Raw genomic sequence first — 19,081 nt, forward strand, 5'->3', positions numbered from 1 at the left:
TGTTGGAACGCTTCATAAAGTCCCATAATTCTGACAGTGAACGTTCTGCTTTCTCTCTCTTCTTTTCTGCCTCTTTTACTGTCTGAGTTATCTCAAGAACTTTGTCTTCTACCTCTGAAATTCTTTCTTCTGCATGGTCTAACCTGTTGCTGATACTTTCCATTGCATCTTTAAGTTCCCTAATTGACTGTTTCAGTTCCTTCAGGTCTGCTATATCCTTTTTATATTCTTCATATTGTTCATCTCTTATTTGATTCTGTTTTTGGATTTCCTTTTGGTTATTTTCCACTTTATTAGCAATTTCCTTCATTGTTTCCATCATTTCTTTCAATGTTTTCAACATGTGTATTCTAAATTCCCTTTCTGTCATTCCTAACATTTCTATACTGGTGGAATCATCTGCAGTAGCTACCTCATGGTCCCTTGGTGGGGTTGTTCTAGACTGGTTCTTCATGTTGCCTGGAGTTTTCTGCTGATCCTTCCTCATGAGTGATTTCTTCTATCTGTTTCCTTGCCCTAATTTTCCTTTCACTTCCTCTTGGTCTTTAAGTTCTTGTGCCTGTGGACTAAGGGTTATAGGACCAGAAGGGTGAGAAGGTTGAAGAGCAAAAAAAGGGGATGAAAGAAAGGAGGACCGAGTGATAAGAAAAAAAGAAAGATAGAGAAAGGAGAGGGTTGGGTATAAGGAATATTGAGAAAGAGAAGAGAGGCACAGAAAGAGGGAGACAGGGCAATATAGGTGTACAGTAGGGTACTTTGACACAACCTTAAAAAACCCCACCTCTGGGGGTGCCCAGTTGCGTGGTTCCCTTGAGGTCAGCAGCGCTTTGCTAACCTGATCAGACACAGTACCCCACCTCCACCAAGTAGAGAGGAAAGACAAAAATGCTATAAATCAAACCGAAAGAAGCAAACAGAAAACTTTACGGGGATAAAATTGGGTGAAAAACCAAATTATATCGGTAGAAACACTAGCAAAAATGAAGTTGAAGTTATTAAAAAAGGCAGCAATGGGAAATTATAATTAAACTAGGAAAATTGAGAAAGAAAAAGGGATCTGTGTGGAAAAGATTGAAATTAAAAAAACAAAAGAACATCAGCAACGTCAAAATAAACAAACAAAAAAAAACAACCAAACCAAAAAAAAAAAAGAAGAAAAAAATACACAACCAAAAACAAAGCAGTTTGTATATGTTATTGAATATTGTCTGGGCAACACGTGGTCTTCTGGGGTATGAGATGTTAGTCACAGTTCTGATACGACTGGAGGCTGCTGATTTCTCAAACCCCCGCAGGTAGACACCCTAAATCTCTCTTCAGCCTACTTAAAAGGCACTTTGAACTTGTAAACTTGCTGAGCAGAAGCTTTCCCAGCTTTCTCGCTGGAATCGCTGCTGAAGTGGCTATCCACTTACTCAGTGTCAATTCTTTTTTTTTTTTGATATTATTATTATTATTATTATTATTTTATTGTTGGGGATTCATTGAGGGTACAATAAGCCAGGTTACACCGATTGCATTTGTTAGGTCAAGTCCCTCTTGCAATCCTGTCTTGCCCCCACCATCTTGTAATTCTTAATAATTGTTGATCAAGGAACCTCACATTTTCCCTTTGCACCAGGCCCAACTAATTATAGAGCCAGTCCCGCTCGCATACATTTACTTCATCACAACAATCTCATTTCCTTTTTATAAACAAACACCCCAGGCACAGAGAAATAAGTAACTTATGGAAAGTATAATCAGTCAAGCTGGAATTTTAACCCAGTTTATGTGACCCCTAAACCACGTCTTGTTTCCCAATCTGTTATATTAACCACATGAGCTCAGACATGTGGCTGCTGTGGCTCCACTGTCCTCTGCAAATGATACTAATTCAACCTGCTTGGACAACGGCTGAGAATGGCGGAACCGCTGCGTGCAGGTGGAGTGTCGGAGGGAACTCACACGCAAACACGTCCAACCACTTTGAAAGCAAAAGCTACTGAAGGAATGGGAACACTTATTAACAAAAACATAACTTCGTATCTCTTAATGTGGCCCGAAGAATTGGTGTATTTTTAATCTGATTAAAATAAGTTCCACATGGCAGTGTGCAAATATAATAATGCTATAATGGACAACACTGAACAGATTAGAAGGAGTTGTCACTTGTGGTCTAAGTAGAATATTTAACTTTGTCCATAAAGATGCCCTTAGTAAACTTTGATGTTCCTCCTCAGTGACAAAGCTCTCAATTTTCAAACGACTCATCTCACTAAAGTGGGGCAAAATCCCAGGGATGCAAGGTTGGTTCCGCATATGTAAGTCCATAAATAAAATCAGAAACAAAGACCATATTATTCTCTCAGTACAGAAAAGCTTTCGATAATATCCAGCATTCTTTCTTGATGAGAACACTTAAGAAGATAGGCTTAGGTGAGGCATTTATTAAACAGATAGAGGCCGTCTACAGCAAACCCACGGCCAATACCACACCAAATGGAGTAACACTGAGCATCTCCACCAGGTCTGGAACCAGACAAGGATGCCCACTGTCACCATTGCTATTCAACATAGTTCTGGAAGTCCAGCCGTTGTAATCAGATAAGACAAGGAGATCGAGGCTATTCAAATGGGGACAGAGGAGGTCAGATTCTCCCTCTTTGCAGATGACATGATCTTATACCTGGAAAACCCCAAGGGCTCAACTACAAAGCTCTTAGAAGTGATCAAGGAATACAGCAGCACCTCAGGATACAAAATCAATACCCACCGATGATCAATAGTCTTCATATATGTCAACAACAGTGACGCCAAAAATAAAGTCAAAGACTCTATTCCTTTTACAGTGGCTCCAAAGAAGATGAAATGCCTTGGAATATATCCAACAAAGGACATGAAAGATCTCTATAAAGAGAACTGGGAAACCCTGAGAAAAGAAATACCAGAACACATTAAGATATGGAAGAACATACCATGCTTATGGCTGGGAAGAATCAACATTGTTCAAATGTCCATACTGCCCAAAGCAATCTACAGATTTGATGCAATCCCCACCATAGCACCAATGTCACACTTTGAAGAACTTGAAAACATAGTACTTCATTTCATATGGAACCAGAAAAAAAAAAAAATAGCCAACACAATTCTTAGAAATAAAACCAAATCTTGGAGGCATAACGCTACCAATTTCCAGTTATACTGTAAGTCTATAATTATCAAAACAGCATGGTACAGGCGTAAAAATAGAGACATAGATCTTTGGAATAGAATAATCTACTCAGCCACGTATCATCCTTTGATTTTTGATAAGCCCAACAAAAGCATACACTGGGGAAAAGAGTCCTATTTAATAAATGATACTGGGAGAACTGGTTAGCCACATGTAGAAGACTAAAACTGAACCCATATCTCTCACCACTGACAAAAATTGATTCTCACTGGATAAAAGACTTAAATTTAAGCCATGAAACAATAAAAATTTTAGAAGATAGTGTGGGGAAAACACTTGAAAATATTAGTCTCGAAAAGATTTTATGAGGAAGACACTCCCCCCCCCCGGCTATTTCAGCAACACCAAAAATAAATAACTGGGATTTGAACAAGCTAAGAAGCTTCTGCACAGCTAAGGGGCCCAAAACCAAAGTGAACACACAGCCTTTGGAATAGGAGAAGATTTTTGCATGTTATAAATCTGACAAAGTCTGATAACTAATCTACAGAGAACTCAAATTAATCTACAGAGAACTCAATAAGAAAAAAGCAAACAATCCCATTTCTAAGTGGGCAAGAGGATTGAACAGAAACTTATCAGAAGATGACGGACGAATGGCCAAAAAACAGATGAAAAAATGCTCATCTTTAGTCATCAGAGAAATGCAAATCAAAACCACCCTGGGATATCACCTAGCTCCAGTAAAATCAGCCCACATCACAAAGTCCCAAAACTGCAGATGCTGGCGTGGATGTGGACAAAAGGGAACACTTCCACACTGCTGATGGGATTGCAAACTAATACAACCTTTATGGAAGTGTGAGAATTCTCAAAGAAGTAAAAGTTGACCTTCCATTTGATCCTGCCATCCCATTACTAGGTATCTACCCAGAAGAACAAAAATTATTTCACTACGAAGACATTTGCACCAGGATGTTTATTGCAGCTCAATTCATAATTGCCAAGCAACCCAAATGCCCATCAACCCATGAATGAGTTAACAAACTGCGGCATATGTATACCATGGAATACTACTCAGCCATAAGAAAAGATAGAGACTTTATATCTTTTATGTTTACCTGGATGGAGTTGAAAGACATCCTTCTTAATGAAGTATCCCAAGAATAGAAAAAAGAAAATATCCAATGTACTCAATATTAATATGAAACCAATACATAAATAATTACATCTCATATGAACAATAAAACACAAATGTAGTGTAGCCAGGGGGGAGGGGGGAGGGCAACTGGTGGGATCTCACCTGATGTGCACAATGTGAGGGTGTTGAGCACACCTGCAGGTGAAAGGCTCTTCTACAACTTGAACTTTACCTGGGAAGTGAGAACAGTGTAACCTAAAAGTTTGTACCCTCATAATAATTTGAAATTTAAAAAAAGGAAAAAAATAAGACAAAATATCCAAGACTTGTAAGATCCTAGAATTCTAGTTTAACACGCTTATTTTCATGTGTTCATTTTCCAGAAACAAGGAATATCAAGTCCGTTTTCAATAAAATAAAATATATGGAAGTGACTTTTTAAACAATTAAGTGGGACCCAGATGCAAGATATTAATTTCTGTAGTTTATAAATCTGATTTCTAATAATAGATGATCTTTTTAATGAAAACTCTGCAGCAAAAACCAGGTGCATGACACCTGAAGTTTATTATCAGGGCATGTTACTTGGGAAAGTGGAATTTCATACAGAAACCACTTAGATTACTGACGACAATAACAGAGTGAGTCAGAGTTGTATTAAGTGACAAACTGAAGAACACAGCCAGGAAGTGAAGGCTGGACTCCCATTCCGTGTGGAGACTCTCAGCCGTATTGTCCTTCGCGTTAGCTCTTCTGTTTGCTTTTTAGTCTAACTGAAGAAGCTTAAAGACCCTGCCCACCTATTCACCCCTTAAAAATGCAGCAACACATTCTCTTAATTGTTCCCAGCCTCACCTACAGACTCTGTTCGGGAGCTTTAAAAAGCACTGCTGCCTTTCCCTCATCTCCAAATAATTAATTTTATCAGTCTCTGTGTGGCATGGGAATGTTTTAACTCTGAAGTGATTCTTTTGGGGAGCAAAGTTGAAAAACGCTCAGTAACTTACTAGCTGAGTGATACAGCGTGTCCCAAAAGTTATCTCTAAAGCAGCGGTTCTCAATCTGTGGGTCGCGACCCACAGGAACTGTATTAAAGGGCCGTGGCCTTAGGAAGGTTGAGAACCACTGCCTAAAGAAAGGTACGATCTCATTGGTTTCCATGAGTCCAAAATGAACAAAGTGAAGTGAATCATCTTTAAAACTTTCTTCCAGACTGAAAAAGCATTTGAGTTTCTATTTCTTAGATATATACTGAGTCAGATGATTTTTTTTTTCTCCTGAAAGACACAGAAAATGCTACAGGAAGGGATTTTATTCATCAATCTTGATATTGGTAAATATTTTTGAAAGATTTAATTAGGGAGGTGAGCTGGACTTAACATCTCTCATTCATAACAGAAAAAGGTATGAAAATGGGGAAAAGGATGAGTATTTCAAAAAATATTAATTATTGTTAATTATGAACACTTACATATTTTATAATTATTATTACTTTTAAGCCTATTATACAGGCTCTTTAGAAATATTGGAAAAAGTACAAAAGTTTTATGTAGGCTTTGTAAGGCTATGCCATGCACATAATGCCAGTGAAAACAAAAATTATAGAACCTTATCGCATGGCACTCTTTATCATCAAGTGCTGTTATATGTATAATAACTCATAAAACCAGGAGCTAAAAGTAATAGCAATTTAATTTCAAGCTTAATTTACGTGCCATGAAGTGTTCTCTCCGCTTCTGTTAAATCTCCGTCCTCATCTGATTTGCCCTCTCAGCCATGTGGTTGACTCACCCTTTTTCTTGAAATGTTTTCTTCCGTTGGCTACCATTATTCCACTTGTTCTTCTCTTAATCACACCAGGCGTTATTCCCTGGTTTCTCCCTGGTTCCTCCTCTGTCCTGTCCAAACATGGGGGGGATCCAGGACTCAAGACTCTTCTCTTTGCTAACCACCCCCTTCCCTAGATGGCCTCCTTCAGTGCCAGGCTCAGTGACTCTACAATCTGTGTCTCCAACCCTGACCTCTGTCCTGACATCTCTACCTGGATGTCCGATGCACTTCTGAAACTCAGCATGGTCGAAAGAAACTGTCGATTTCTTGCTGTTACCCTCCCAAATCTGCTTCCCTCCCAGATGTCTCCATTTCAGTTAATGGCCCTTCCCTCTGCACTCTTACCTTTTTAATCAAAGCCCCTCCCCAATCTAAGCAATTCCATCAAAATTCATTCTAAATCCACCGTGTGTCATGACCTGCACCACCACATCCTAGTCAGCCATCCCCTCACCCCCAGCCACTTCTAAAACCTCTGCATTGCTTTCTCTTCTTCCAGGTTACTTCCTTTTGGTCTGTTCTCCAGAGTAATCTTTTTAAAACATAAGTCATATGGCTTCACTTTTCTGCTTGAATTCTCTAATGGCTTTCAGAATTTCTGAGTAGATCCTAAACAGATCCTTATGCGGTAGAGCGTCCCTACAGATCTGGCCCCCGCCTACCTCTTTCTGTTCCTTTTCTCCGTCGTGCTAAGCATGTTTTTTTTTTTTTTTAACAGCTTTATTTATTTACACACCATAAAGCTCACCTGTCTAAAGTGTACAATCCACTGGTTTTAAATTCTGTTTATACAACTGTGCATCCTTCACCATAACCTAACTTAACATTTTCATCATTCCGAAAGGAAACTTTGTACCCATTAGAAGTCCTTTCCTGCCTCCAGCCCTAGATAACCACTCATCTTTGTCTCTCTATTTATGTACATTTGACTATTCTAAAAAATATAAATGGGATCATATAATATGTGTAGTTTTATGACACTTCCCATGATGTACTGAGTGCAGCCTCTATCACCACCTGCTTCCATATCATTGCTAAATAATATTTCATTGTATGGATATACCACATTTTGCTTATTCATTAATCAGTTAATGGGCAATTTTGTGTTATTTCTACTTTTTGGCTATTATGAATAATGCTGCTATGAACATCATTTATATATGTTTTCATTTTTCTTGGATAGCTACATAGAAATGAAATTGCTGAGTTGTGTAGTAATCATGTTTAGCATTTTGAGGAACTGCGGAACTGTTCCCTAGAGTAGATACAACATATCACATTCCCACCAGCAAGGAATGAGGATTGATTCTAACTTCTCCACATCCTTAATTGTCTTTTTATTATAGCCATCCTATGAATTAGTATCTCATTGTAATTTTGATTCACATTTCTTTAAGGATAAGTGATGTTGAGTAACTTTTCGTGTGTTTATTAAATATTCACATACCTTCTCTGGAGAAATATCTATAAAAGTCTTTTGCCTATTGGGTTATTTGACTTTTATTATTGGATTGTAAGAGTTATTTATATATTCTGGATACCAGACCCTACCTACACATATTTTGTGAGTATTTTCTTCTATTCTGTGGATTTGCTTTTCGCTTTCTTGATGGTCTCCTTTGAAGTATAAAAAGATTTTAATATTGATGAAGTCCGACCTCTCATTCTTATGCTCCCTTAGTTTTGTATCAAAGGATCATGACCTCGTGGACTTTGCTCCTCCTGTATTTCCTTCTAAGATTTTTTTACTGACAGTTTAGGTCTTATGTTCCAGTCTTTGGGCTATGTTGAGTTAATTTGTGTGTACGGTGTGAGATATTGATACAAATTTATTCTTCTGGCTCCGTGCCTGTGGCTCAAGCAGCTAAGGCGCCAGCCACATACACCTGAGCTGGTGGGTTCAAATCCAGCCTGGGCCCGCCAAACAACAATGACGGCTGCAACCAAAAAATAGCCGAGCATCATGGCAGGCACCTGTAGTCCCAGCTACTTGGGGGCTGAGGCAGGAGAATTGCTTGAGCCCAGGAGTTGGAGGTTGCTGTGAGCTGTGATGCCACAGCACTCTACCTGGGGTGACAGTTTGAGGCTCTGTCTCAAAAATAAACAAACAAATTTATTCTTCTGCATATGAATATCCTGCTGTCCCAGCACTGTTTGTTGAAACATTACCTTGAACTCTTTGTCAGAATAATTTGATGATAAATGTTAGGGTTTATTTCTGGACTCTCAATTCTGTTACATTGATCTATACGTCTGTCCTTCTGCCATCTTGTCGTTTCTTGACTTTATAAAGATCTATCCATCTTTACGACATTTACAATTGCCTGTTTTCTCTGCTTAGGAAACTTAGGATAGCTTTCAATTTTTCATACTATTCATTGCTTGATCTTTAGCATCATTCACATTTCTGCTCAAATGTCATCTACTCAGAGAGCCCCTCTTGTCTACTTTATTTGAAACAGCTGCTCTCTCCGTTCATTCACTCTGTACCTCCTTTTCTGCTTTATTTTCTCCACAGCTCATCTCACTCTGTGTTGTTATTTGTTGTTGTTTGTGTCTGCTGTCTGTCTTCCTCTTTAGGATGTAAGTTCCATGACGTCAACGTTTTGGGTTTTTTTTAATCTTCCTGGGACTCGATAGGAATCAATAACTATATGTGTAATAAAGGCATGAATCATAATTTCTGCAACAGTTTTCATTTTCAATGCTAACATGATTTCTCAAAGTAGTTGATTCCATAATTGAAGCACTCTGTGAATAACTAGAATTCATTCTAAAACTGATTATGTGTTTGAACAAAGAGCTATCATATACTTTTGCAAATGTGTAGTTGAAAGTATACTGGAATATACATGCATACTATCTCATTAATTTATTTATCGATGAAAAGTTGATTGAGTGCTTTGTGGCAGCCGTTGACCTAGATAGTCAATGAAGAGGTAATAGATATAAGAAAGTTCACCAGAAGTTCTCTGTAATAACCCACAGGTGAAACATTCTTAGTTATAAGCTTTCTTCTTAATGCTTCAGAAATTAATAACCCTCCAAATGGGTGAAAACCTTACCTTAAATTTCATACAGTATAGAATATTTGAGTTCTAGTTGTTTGAGTTATCAAGATTTTCAAATAAGTGTATAATTTAATTTCTTTTTAATAAAAGATAATAAAGGTTCTTTTGTATTTACTTTTTTTTTTTTTTAAGGGACAGAGTCTCACTTTGTTGCCCTCAGTAGAGTGTAGTGGCATCACAGCTCACAGCAACCTCCAGCTCTTGGGCTTAGGCAATTCTCTTGCCTCAGCCTCCAAGTAGCTGGGACTACAGGCACCCACTGCAACACCCAGCTATTTATATTTACATTTTTTTATTAAGCAGGACACTCGATTACAAGTGATTCAATGTAATAAGATATAAGCAAAAAGAGAATGTTTTGACTCATTTAGGCTGAAACTCCAGGGATGAGGCAGGCTTGAGGTCAGTCTTAATGTCGGGCTCAGTGGAGTCATGACTTCCTCCCTGGGTGGTTTCTGTCCAGAAAGACTTTTTCCCTCATGGTAGAAAGATGGCTATGAGAGCTTCAGATGTTCTCATTTTTAAAACTAGCAAGAAAGAGCAAGATTCTCTTTTCTGGAAATCATAGTAAACATCTCATAACTCCTTTCTGATTGGGTTACCTGACCAGTCTGTGAACAGTCACATTTTTTAGGGAATACAGTGCTTTATTTTAGGTCTAGATAATGTGATGAACTCAGAGCTTATAGGTGGAGCGTAAGAAAGTGGGTGCATCTTCCAAGAGAAATTATGGTATAGCTACCAGCAGGATGAATGCATCTTGAGCAGCAGGAACAATGAAAGCTGAGTAACACACACTGCAAGGAAAAAGAATGGTCATGAGAAAGGCAATTTGTTACAACATTACCAGGTATCTTTTATAATGATGCACCCTAATCCTGAATTACACCTCCCCCGCCCACATACACACAGAACCTTATTTCCTGTGTTCCTCTGCCACTAGGCTTTAGAGCTCTGTGAGACAAAGTCAGAACCTTACCCTCTGTGAGTACAGATTATAGACCCTCATTGCAACATAGCAATTCATTTTGCAAGGAGACCCTTTCTGAAGTAAGGCCAGTATTATAATTGGAGCAAGATTAGCAGAGACCAAAAGCATCAACTAAAGTCGGCTGATGGAAGTGGCTCTGAAAGGCACCAGTGTTCCCCTGATTATGAGAGTGCTGCATATGTTTTCAGCCAGAAATGCCCTTCTTTGAAATCAATCTCTTAAAAGAAAATTGAAATACTATTCTCGTTAAATAAGCTGGTTATTATTACAGCTTCCTTGAACCGACCTTTTCCGGAATGCCGCCTTTCCTCTTTGCTAATCCTCTTCAGTGTGGGACTGCGGCAGGGCTGTGAGGCCGTCTCCCCTCACCTGAATGTCCTCCTGGGCGTTAGCAGCACGTGGATTCCATGGATGGAAAACGAATGCGCTGTCTGACATGCTTTATGAGACTCAGCAGTCACGGCACAGCCTATTAGACATAGCCTCGGATGCCCAAGAGTAGTGTAGCTGCAGACCCGAATTAGTTTGCTTATCACATTTATAAGAACCACAATGCCATCTTTATTATTTCGATTATTAAAAAATATATTGAGGCAGTTTTTCATATAACTTGGCACGTATGAAATTTGTTTCTCTTAGATTTTTAGTGCCCTCCAGATTTGCAGTGATATAAATAGGTATAGTCACTTCCTCCAAAGAGAACAACTGGAACCTGCTCCCAGCAATTTACTTTGTAAATGAATCTGTCGCATTTGTTTCTTTTCAGGTTTTACCCGGGTCTGGGGAAAGGCAGAGGTACAGACATCCTCCGTGATACATTGTGCAATATGAATGTTTACATTGTAAAGATACAACCCCAATTTTAAATGATCTAACTGGAAATACATAGATACGTGGGAGGACACGAAACAACAGTGGTTTAATCATACCAGTTACTTTCTCCTCATTTTATAATTAATAAATAACAAAAAGGTACACCAGGATGCTGAACACAGCCGAGTTATCCCTCCCAGATACAAACTGTTATATGTTTATAACCACAGACTGTGAGCCACATAAACACTAACTATTACAAGCTGTAATTTCTACCACCCAATCATAACTAGTTTAACAAATTAGCTCAATTGAAGAAAAGGTTGTAATTAAACATACCTTTAAAAATAAGGGGAAGTATTTACAACAATGGCATCTGCCCATAACTTAGAAACAGTTTGTTAATGACTCTACCATAAAACCCACATTAGTGGACAGTTTTTGTACTTGGGTTGGAAGTGCATTATGTAATAGTCAAACAATATATTTACTGTTGTGAAATATGAGTTAAGGACGGTCCCATTAAACAGACAAGCCTACCTGATGCACGTTCCGGTGACAATATGTGCTAATTAAGTCAGGAATAGGATTCAAGTGTGCCTTGAACTAGCTAAGAGGTAAGGATTGCAGGTCCCTTTACTGTAAAAATACAGAGAGCATTTTGAGCTCTTGGATTTCACATAAACAAATTAATAAGCTAGGCAAGAATGATGGAGAAAAAACATCAAGCTACTTAAGAAAACAAACATTTCCTATCACCTTTAAGAACTTTTCTGGTAGGGTGGCTCCTGTGGCTCAAAGGAGTAAGGTGCTGGCTCCATATACCGGAGGTGGTGGGTTCAAAACCTGGCCCTGGCCAAAGAAAAAAAAAAGAACCTTTCCAGTGTATATTTATAAAGATACAAAATATATGCTAATGTGTCTTCTGATTTTTTCTTAACTCTTTACTAACATTTCGTGTGCCCGCCCTGTTAACCCTTGTTTCACCTTGTCCTAGTGCTTATTTCATACCTATAAGTTACAAAAGCATGTTTTTATCTTTATGTAATCAAAATATGCTGCCTCGGTCCTTGGTCTTTCCGTCATTTGGGGAAATGTCCCACTTCATTCGGAGCACTGGCTTTCTCTCCTCGGCCCTCACACCCACCCGCCTCAGGAGCACCAGGAATTCTTCATCTGTGGTCTCCCGAAGTCATCCTCACACCGACCGCCCTCTGTATACACTTTTTACTACGATGGCGGTCGTCTTGCTCTGGCCTCACCCCATGCCGTCATTCCCAACGCTGCTGGGAAACACTAGACTGTCCTGTTTAACAGACGTCCGCTGATGCCCCAGGTCCTGGGGAGGCAGCACCGGCCCCAGCCTCAGAGTCTTATTCGCCTTCACAGTTCCAAGCCTGTATTGGCCATTCCCTGCGGCAGCGTCTCCCTCTGTTGACCTCTTCCTCAAACTGGACGTGTCACAGTCTTCCCCTCTCTCTTCTGAGCCCCCAGATCCTCCTCCTGAGCTGCTGCCGACTCAGAACCCCGAGCACTTCCCTCCTCCTGGGCTTCGCCCTCACTGAGCCACGGCCTCTTTCTCAAACACAAAGCCCTAATGCTGCCAACCGGCTACCGAGAGGAGTGTACGACTCTGCTAGAAAACAGAGGCACCGGGTGAAAGGGCCCCTGCTTCCCCTCCCTGGAAACTTGAAAGTTTTCTTGTCTTTGTCCACAGGCATGTCGCAGGGATGGTCAATGGCCATGACAAGACACAAGCTTTACAGTATCCATTGGACTTCTAATCTTTAAAAACAGCTAACCATTTTAGGGGCAAGACACGATTGTAAGAGGGACTTTAGCTAACAAATGCAGTCAGTGTAACCTGGTTTCTTGTACCCTCAACAATAAAAAAAAAAAAACAACAACAGCTAACCAAAATGTATTCCCAAATGAGACAACAAATAAGCGGTTACTAATGGCTGCTTGCCCGGGGGGTTTCAAGCCAGTTTCCGTCATAACTGATGCCTACAGGAACATTAAATATTTTTTTTTCCATTTTTACAACCCAACATAGGTAAGGCAAAGGACTCGAGTGAAATGTGACTTTTCCACTGAGACGCAGTTGTATAAAGATAGTCACCCTGTACAGCGGCTTGACTACCTTTTATGTCTTTTTTACATAGTTTTGTGTGAGAATAGAAAAGAATCCCGGCCTTGGATTCAGCATCAGTGGTGGAATCAGCGGACAAGGAAACCCCTTCAAACCTTCCGACAAGGTAAGAAATGAATTCCTTGTGGACAATTTTAATTAGAAAAATACTGTCTTGTACTGAGGTGACAAAGGTTAGAAAAAAATTAAGCGTTTTTGGTGTGTTTCATGAGCTATGAGGCCAATTAGAAACTTTTTAAGCACAGGGAAAAAAGAATTCCCTGCAGTAGTTCTTGACAAATACTAAGAATAACTTGAGCTTTCTGTTTGAAATGCGGGCAGGGGGTTCTATTTTGGGGGGGCTTTTTTGGGTTTCAGGGAGTATTTTTGCTTCACACTTACATATACATTTATAACGAAAGCTATATAGGCAATTTCTAAGAAGTTGTTTCCAAAAATTTACTTGTAAACCATTTATTTAGTATTTAGGAAAATGTTTTCTCACAGTAACAGAATAATTCCATAGCAATTCACTGCAAGGGTAAGCTGATGTCATCTTTAGCTCAACTCATCAGGCATGTAAAGAATTCCACTAATAGAGTTAGGGAACTGAAAAACCATAGCAAACAAATGTTTTATGAAAAATTGGCGTTATCATTAGAAAAGAATGAGGTCCTCTTCCCGTGCTCACTCCAGCTGTGTCACGCCACAGTAAAGGCACCACAGGCCGACCTGACCTCAGCCGCTGCCTGGGCATCCAGCATGCCGCCCACACTCACGTGTGGCCCAATTCCAGTGCAGACCATCTGACATTTGTATTTTTTAAAAGTTCACTCTGATCTACATAATGTGTCCTGCTACCATCGGTGATTAATACGCTTAGCTTTGAATCGATCCGTAATTATTATTCAATGACAGTTGAAATGATCTGCCTCTGATTGCATTAAATTTAATTGTTCAGTGACATCATAAAACCTTGAGATGATGAAGGAAGATGAAGATTACAAAGATTTATATGAATAAAACCTCAACAGGCTCTTGACTTGCCTTTGAATCATAACCTGGTCACCTTCAAATCACCCCTGTCTTACAAACCCACAGATGAATTTCTGATTACGAGACTTGCTTCTGAAAAGCCATGGATGCCCACACTCTGGAGATCCTATAACCTGAAACAGGGACTTTGATCCATGTTTTCCTTTACTTCTTCCCAGTCATCTGGTTTCTTATACTCTTCCTTCCATTCTTCCTTTCCCTTGTGAAAAAGTGAGGCAGGAAAGAGGTTTGACTGAAGAGGGAGTCAGTCATTCACGCTAGTTCGTACGTGAGGAAGGAAGAGCCTGGAGAAAGATCTCCAGTCACCGTAGACCGGAGCACCTCCAGTCGTCAGGCTGGGGCGGCTCTTCCTACGTAAGGAACATGGTGAGACAGCCCCAAACGATTAGGGAAGGCTGGGGGACACATCTGTTTAACAGACATCCACTGATGACCGGGGTCCTGGGGAGGCAGTGACCACTGTATTTCCATTTTGAAGTGATGGTGGGGATACCATTGATTTATTAGACTTAAAATGTTCACGTTTCAGTCAGACCAACTATTTCCTTTTTAAAAATATATTATTAATCCATCTTAAGACCAAAGCATAAAAGTTCAAAATCATCAGAAAACCCCGACGGTTATTTATAAAACCCCAGGGCCTTGCGCCTCATCCTTCTTGACCTCTGTGTGTCTCTCTCTGGTCTTGCACCTCCAGTGAAAACTTAACAACATTACCGTTCGTAAGTCAGTTGAAATTCAAAAGACATGTTTTTCATTATATTTTTGCATGCTACCAGGCACAAAAAAAATTTTTAAATTAAGGAGGAACAGCTTGCTGAACAGGCGAGACGTCAGAAGCTGTTGTGTTTCTGCTTTTCTCAGTGCAGAAGGCTGGATCTGAAGCTTCCACATCATTAGCTGGGATCCTACCACTGTGAAGGATGTGAACGTCTTACAGCTATTAATTTAATTTCTCATTGTAACATTCTGATGACTTCAGGGAGACAACTATGCCTATGAGCTCATAATTTGCCTTTTTGGTTAAATGTAACAGAAACTCGAATTATATAATGTTTCTATTGAAAGATTTCCCCTCAAAAGCACTTTTCTCTGGCTGATTACACTCTCAAACACTTCACAATCTAAAGAAAGTGAATCTCCATTATTACAAGATTGGTAAGAGTAACGGGAAGTTCCTAATCTACAGAAGAATCTCAATACTGCTCTCAATTTACTGGCCACTTCTGGTGACACGCCAAACACACAGTGGGTACTTTGGCTAATAGTGCTCAGAGGATCTGAAGACATTGGCGCTGACAATTTACACGAAAATTTATTCCACTCACAATGAAAGGGATTAGGCTCTCGGAAACTCAATTGCATTTTTTAGGTCCAGTGCCCTGCTCTCGTAGTTATTCTGTAAAACATAGAACCCAGTGCCAAGGCCTACCAAAAAATACTAAACAGCAAGAAACTTTAAATGGCCTAAAATGCCCCTTTCTACAATGTTAAAAAACAGATTGTTTTTTCATGAGTTAGCTAATTTACAACCGGAGGAGAGAACCAAATTAAACAGATGTTGAATTGTAACAGATGCTGCCTTAGTCTGAGGGAGAAGCTTCATAAGGAGTCTAGTCATGGAAAAGTTTAAACTTTACTGTGCTACATGCTCTATCCTAATAAATAAATTGTGGCTTAGGAATGTTCTCAGAAATACACTATATTATTTCACTTACTGTTCAGGGATGTTTGAATATTTTAGCCACTCAAAATTCTAAGTATCCAAGAGCATCTGAGGGCATTGAGGATTTTCTGTACTAACATATAAACCAGTAAACTTGTTTCATTATTGTTGATGAGAGCCCCCATTTCTGCCCAATGTCCAGGAACAACCTAATACAGACAGGGAAAGCCTGAAGTAGTCATTTCAAAAGGTGGAGTGTTGGGACTGAGGCAAAACTGAGCTGTTCTGTTCAGTCTGGCAGAAGTTCTGACCTAAATTCTAGAGTAGTATGGGATTATTACAGAAAAACACTTAAGAGAGCCCAAAAGTTAACTGAGGCTATACAGAGAATTCAGGATTAATCCACGTATGAGAGAATATTTTGTACCAGACTTTGAGAGTTTAGAATGGCAACTTGTCTAGCAAACTTACCTTCTCTCCAAGACCCAAGGCCCTGGCTGGTCTCAAACCTGTGAGGCAGTCACCCGCCTCAGCCTCCCCGGGGGCTAGGTTTACAGGCATGAACCACTTCGCCTGGTCTAAACATGCATCTTCAAGGTGAAAACCAACTGATGGATGCAATGTTTCAAACCATAATAGTGTTTCAAATGAAACTAAAATTATGGCAAGCTCAAATTAAGGCAAACTTTATGCATGTTGATACATTGGCTAAACACAGTCCTCTGAACAGTGAAAAATATGCAGCCTTTTTTTTTTATTTGATAAAAGAATTTGAAAACATTTCAAAATTTCTGGGGAGATAATATTTTGGAGCATTTGTGACTCCATTTTCAGTCCACATAAATGTGTTATCTGCTGATTTTCTTTTTTACATTTGATGTTAAGTTTTATTTAAACAGGTAAAAATTTATACATCTTTTAAAAACAAAAATCCAAAGTTAGTAAGTGAATCAATAATACAAACTTGATTATAGCAGTAATTAAAATAGAGGTAACATAATAAAAAATAATAATAATAATAATAAAAATAAAAAAAGGAGGCCAGAACATAATTAGTCCTGTAGTTGATATTGCCAGAACAATGTTTAGTAGTTTAAAAAAAATTTACTCACCACGGAGCTCATTATTTTGCAGTTCAATGTCAACTGGGGCCACCATTTGTCCTCTCAATGAAGTAGATGGAAACCATGATCTATCACAGCAGAGAAACTATCAAATCGGCAAGATACTGTAAGGAGATGAAAGATTTTGATACAACCAATCTGACAATTAAGCAATAAAAATAATCGCCTTTTATTGAGTATCTGCAGTGTTCTGGGTACCGTATTAGGCCCTCAATATACATTAATTTATGTGGTCTTTGTAACAACTTCTTTTAGTTGAGGGATATTATTATTCCTCACTTTCCTGAGGCCCAGAGAGGTTAATTAACTTGCCCGAGGTCACTTAGCTGATATGTGGCAGACAAGATTTGAGATCAAATTGACCTGATTTCAAGTTCTTTTCTCTTAATAAGCACTATAATATATTCTTCTATCTGCAAATGCCACTTAGCGGAAGAGCCACATGACAAATTTATACCCTGTAGAGTTGAGACGAATATGATATTTTAATATTGAAAGTATCACAGAGTCCTCTAATTAGTCATAGTCTAGATTCTTTCTTCAGCAAGTCCTTGGGAGTCAGCGTGGGTTCTCCACCGAATCCAGATAATTAGGAGCACACGGAACAAGGTAGATTCCTAAGCAGTTACACAACTGTGGACTAAGGTATCATCACTGTGGTGAGTCTGGCAACGGAGCAAGCTACAAAATTCCTTGTCCAGATTGAAGCATTCATAAAATAATAATTAATGAAATTATTTTGAGGAATTTACCAGAACAATTTCCACAGGGTGTTATTAGGAAGAAGACACTGCATTGAGAGATGACTGATACCAGGTTACTATCATATTTCACGGAGCAATCCAGGACCCTGCAAAGGAAAGATTTTAATGATGAATTCACAAAGCCCATCATTCAGGGACTAACAGCCTTCGTTGCTCCTTTTGAGGAAAGAAAGACCACACAGCTAGATTTTAAGGATGTTAGAGCAGGCCCACAGCCCCTTTCTCCACGTGCCCTAAAGGGACCACACTGAATGGCCTCATGAGCAGCTCAGTCGCCGGATCGCAGTAACAGTTGGATGGATCCAGCCTGTCCTTGAAGGACTTGAAAGCTGGAAATATACATACAGGTCATTGAGGCCAAAGAACTCCTTATTCTCCACCATTTATGAGATAGTCATAAACACCTAAATTCAGCAAGTACCAGAGGGTTTACCCATATTTCTACTACGCTGGGTAATCTAAACGTAGCCATAGATAAGATATAACAAACAAATCCTTTGGAATTACCTAAATTCCAAACCTTAGAAAGAATTCCAAAACCTTATTTGATACCTTTACCTGAGGATAACAATACCCAGATGCTTATGTGGTAACAGCAAGTTCAAAAACACACAAGAAAAATTTTCCGGTTTTGCTCAGCCTCTTGATATTGGATGATCCATAAACAGAAGTATGCGAAAGAAGCACCTGAATTATGGGACAGGTGCACACCACGTGTCTGCTGGCTGTCAGGCACACCCCCAGGGGTACTCAACACAAGAATAGCAAACACATTTACCTAGAATGCCACACAGCAGAGGATTTAAATTGATGAAATATTAAACTATAGACAGTGTATTTCCTTCACTTTGCACAGCTAGTAGGAAAATATTACTTATTTTACATGTTTTTTTTATTTGTCTTGTATGTAATATAATTTATATATCTTTCCTGACCTTAATTCCATGCCAAGTGATTATGTAAGGTAAAGTAATTTGGAAAAATCTGTTACATGAAAATGAAATTCAGAAGCAAGGTATACAGAGCATATTGTTTTACACTGTACTCGAAGCTAAATTTAGGAAGGGATTGAAAACAACTTCCTTTTATATGTAAAACCGCATCTTTAAACATAAATTCCAAGCATAAGTTATCTCCGCACACAACAGATCACTTCAGCTGTGTCTTAGTCACATTGCAGTTTGAGGTTCTGAATGTCACTTGGTTGTTTAAGGACATTAAACATGAGATTTTTTTCAATAAAAAATGAATTTTTTCCTATTCTGTTCATTGTCTCCTCATGGGATTAAAAAATCCCAAACCCATCAGGAACACTGGTGGAAATGTTGTCTTCACAATCT

At 39.1% G+C, this 19,081-nt stretch overlaps 1 protein-coding gene across 10 annotated transcripts in view; it reads left to right on the forward strand.

The window, feature by feature from the left end:
* LRRC7 (leucine rich repeat containing 7) overlaps positions 1-19,081 on the forward strand; it is a 626,043-nt gene that overhangs the window by 580,468 nt on the left and 26,494 nt on the right. For all 10 annotated transcript variants that reach the window (XM_053592544.1, XM_053592545.1, XM_053592536.1 and 7 more), the window contains one exon: positions 13,166-13,258. In XM_053592544.1, the coding sequence (XP_053448519.1) occupies positions 13,166-13,258 (93 nt within the window). The remainder of the gene's footprint in view (positions 1-13,165; positions 13,259-19,081) is intronic.

This window comes from Nycticebus coucang, chromosome 5 (genome assembly GCF_027406575.1).
Source record: "Nycticebus coucang isolate mNycCou1 chromosome 5, mNycCou1.pri, whole genome shotgun sequence".
In the NCBI taxonomy this organism is placed as follows: Eukaryota; Metazoa; Chordata; class Mammalia; order Primates; family Lorisidae; genus Nycticebus; species Nycticebus coucang.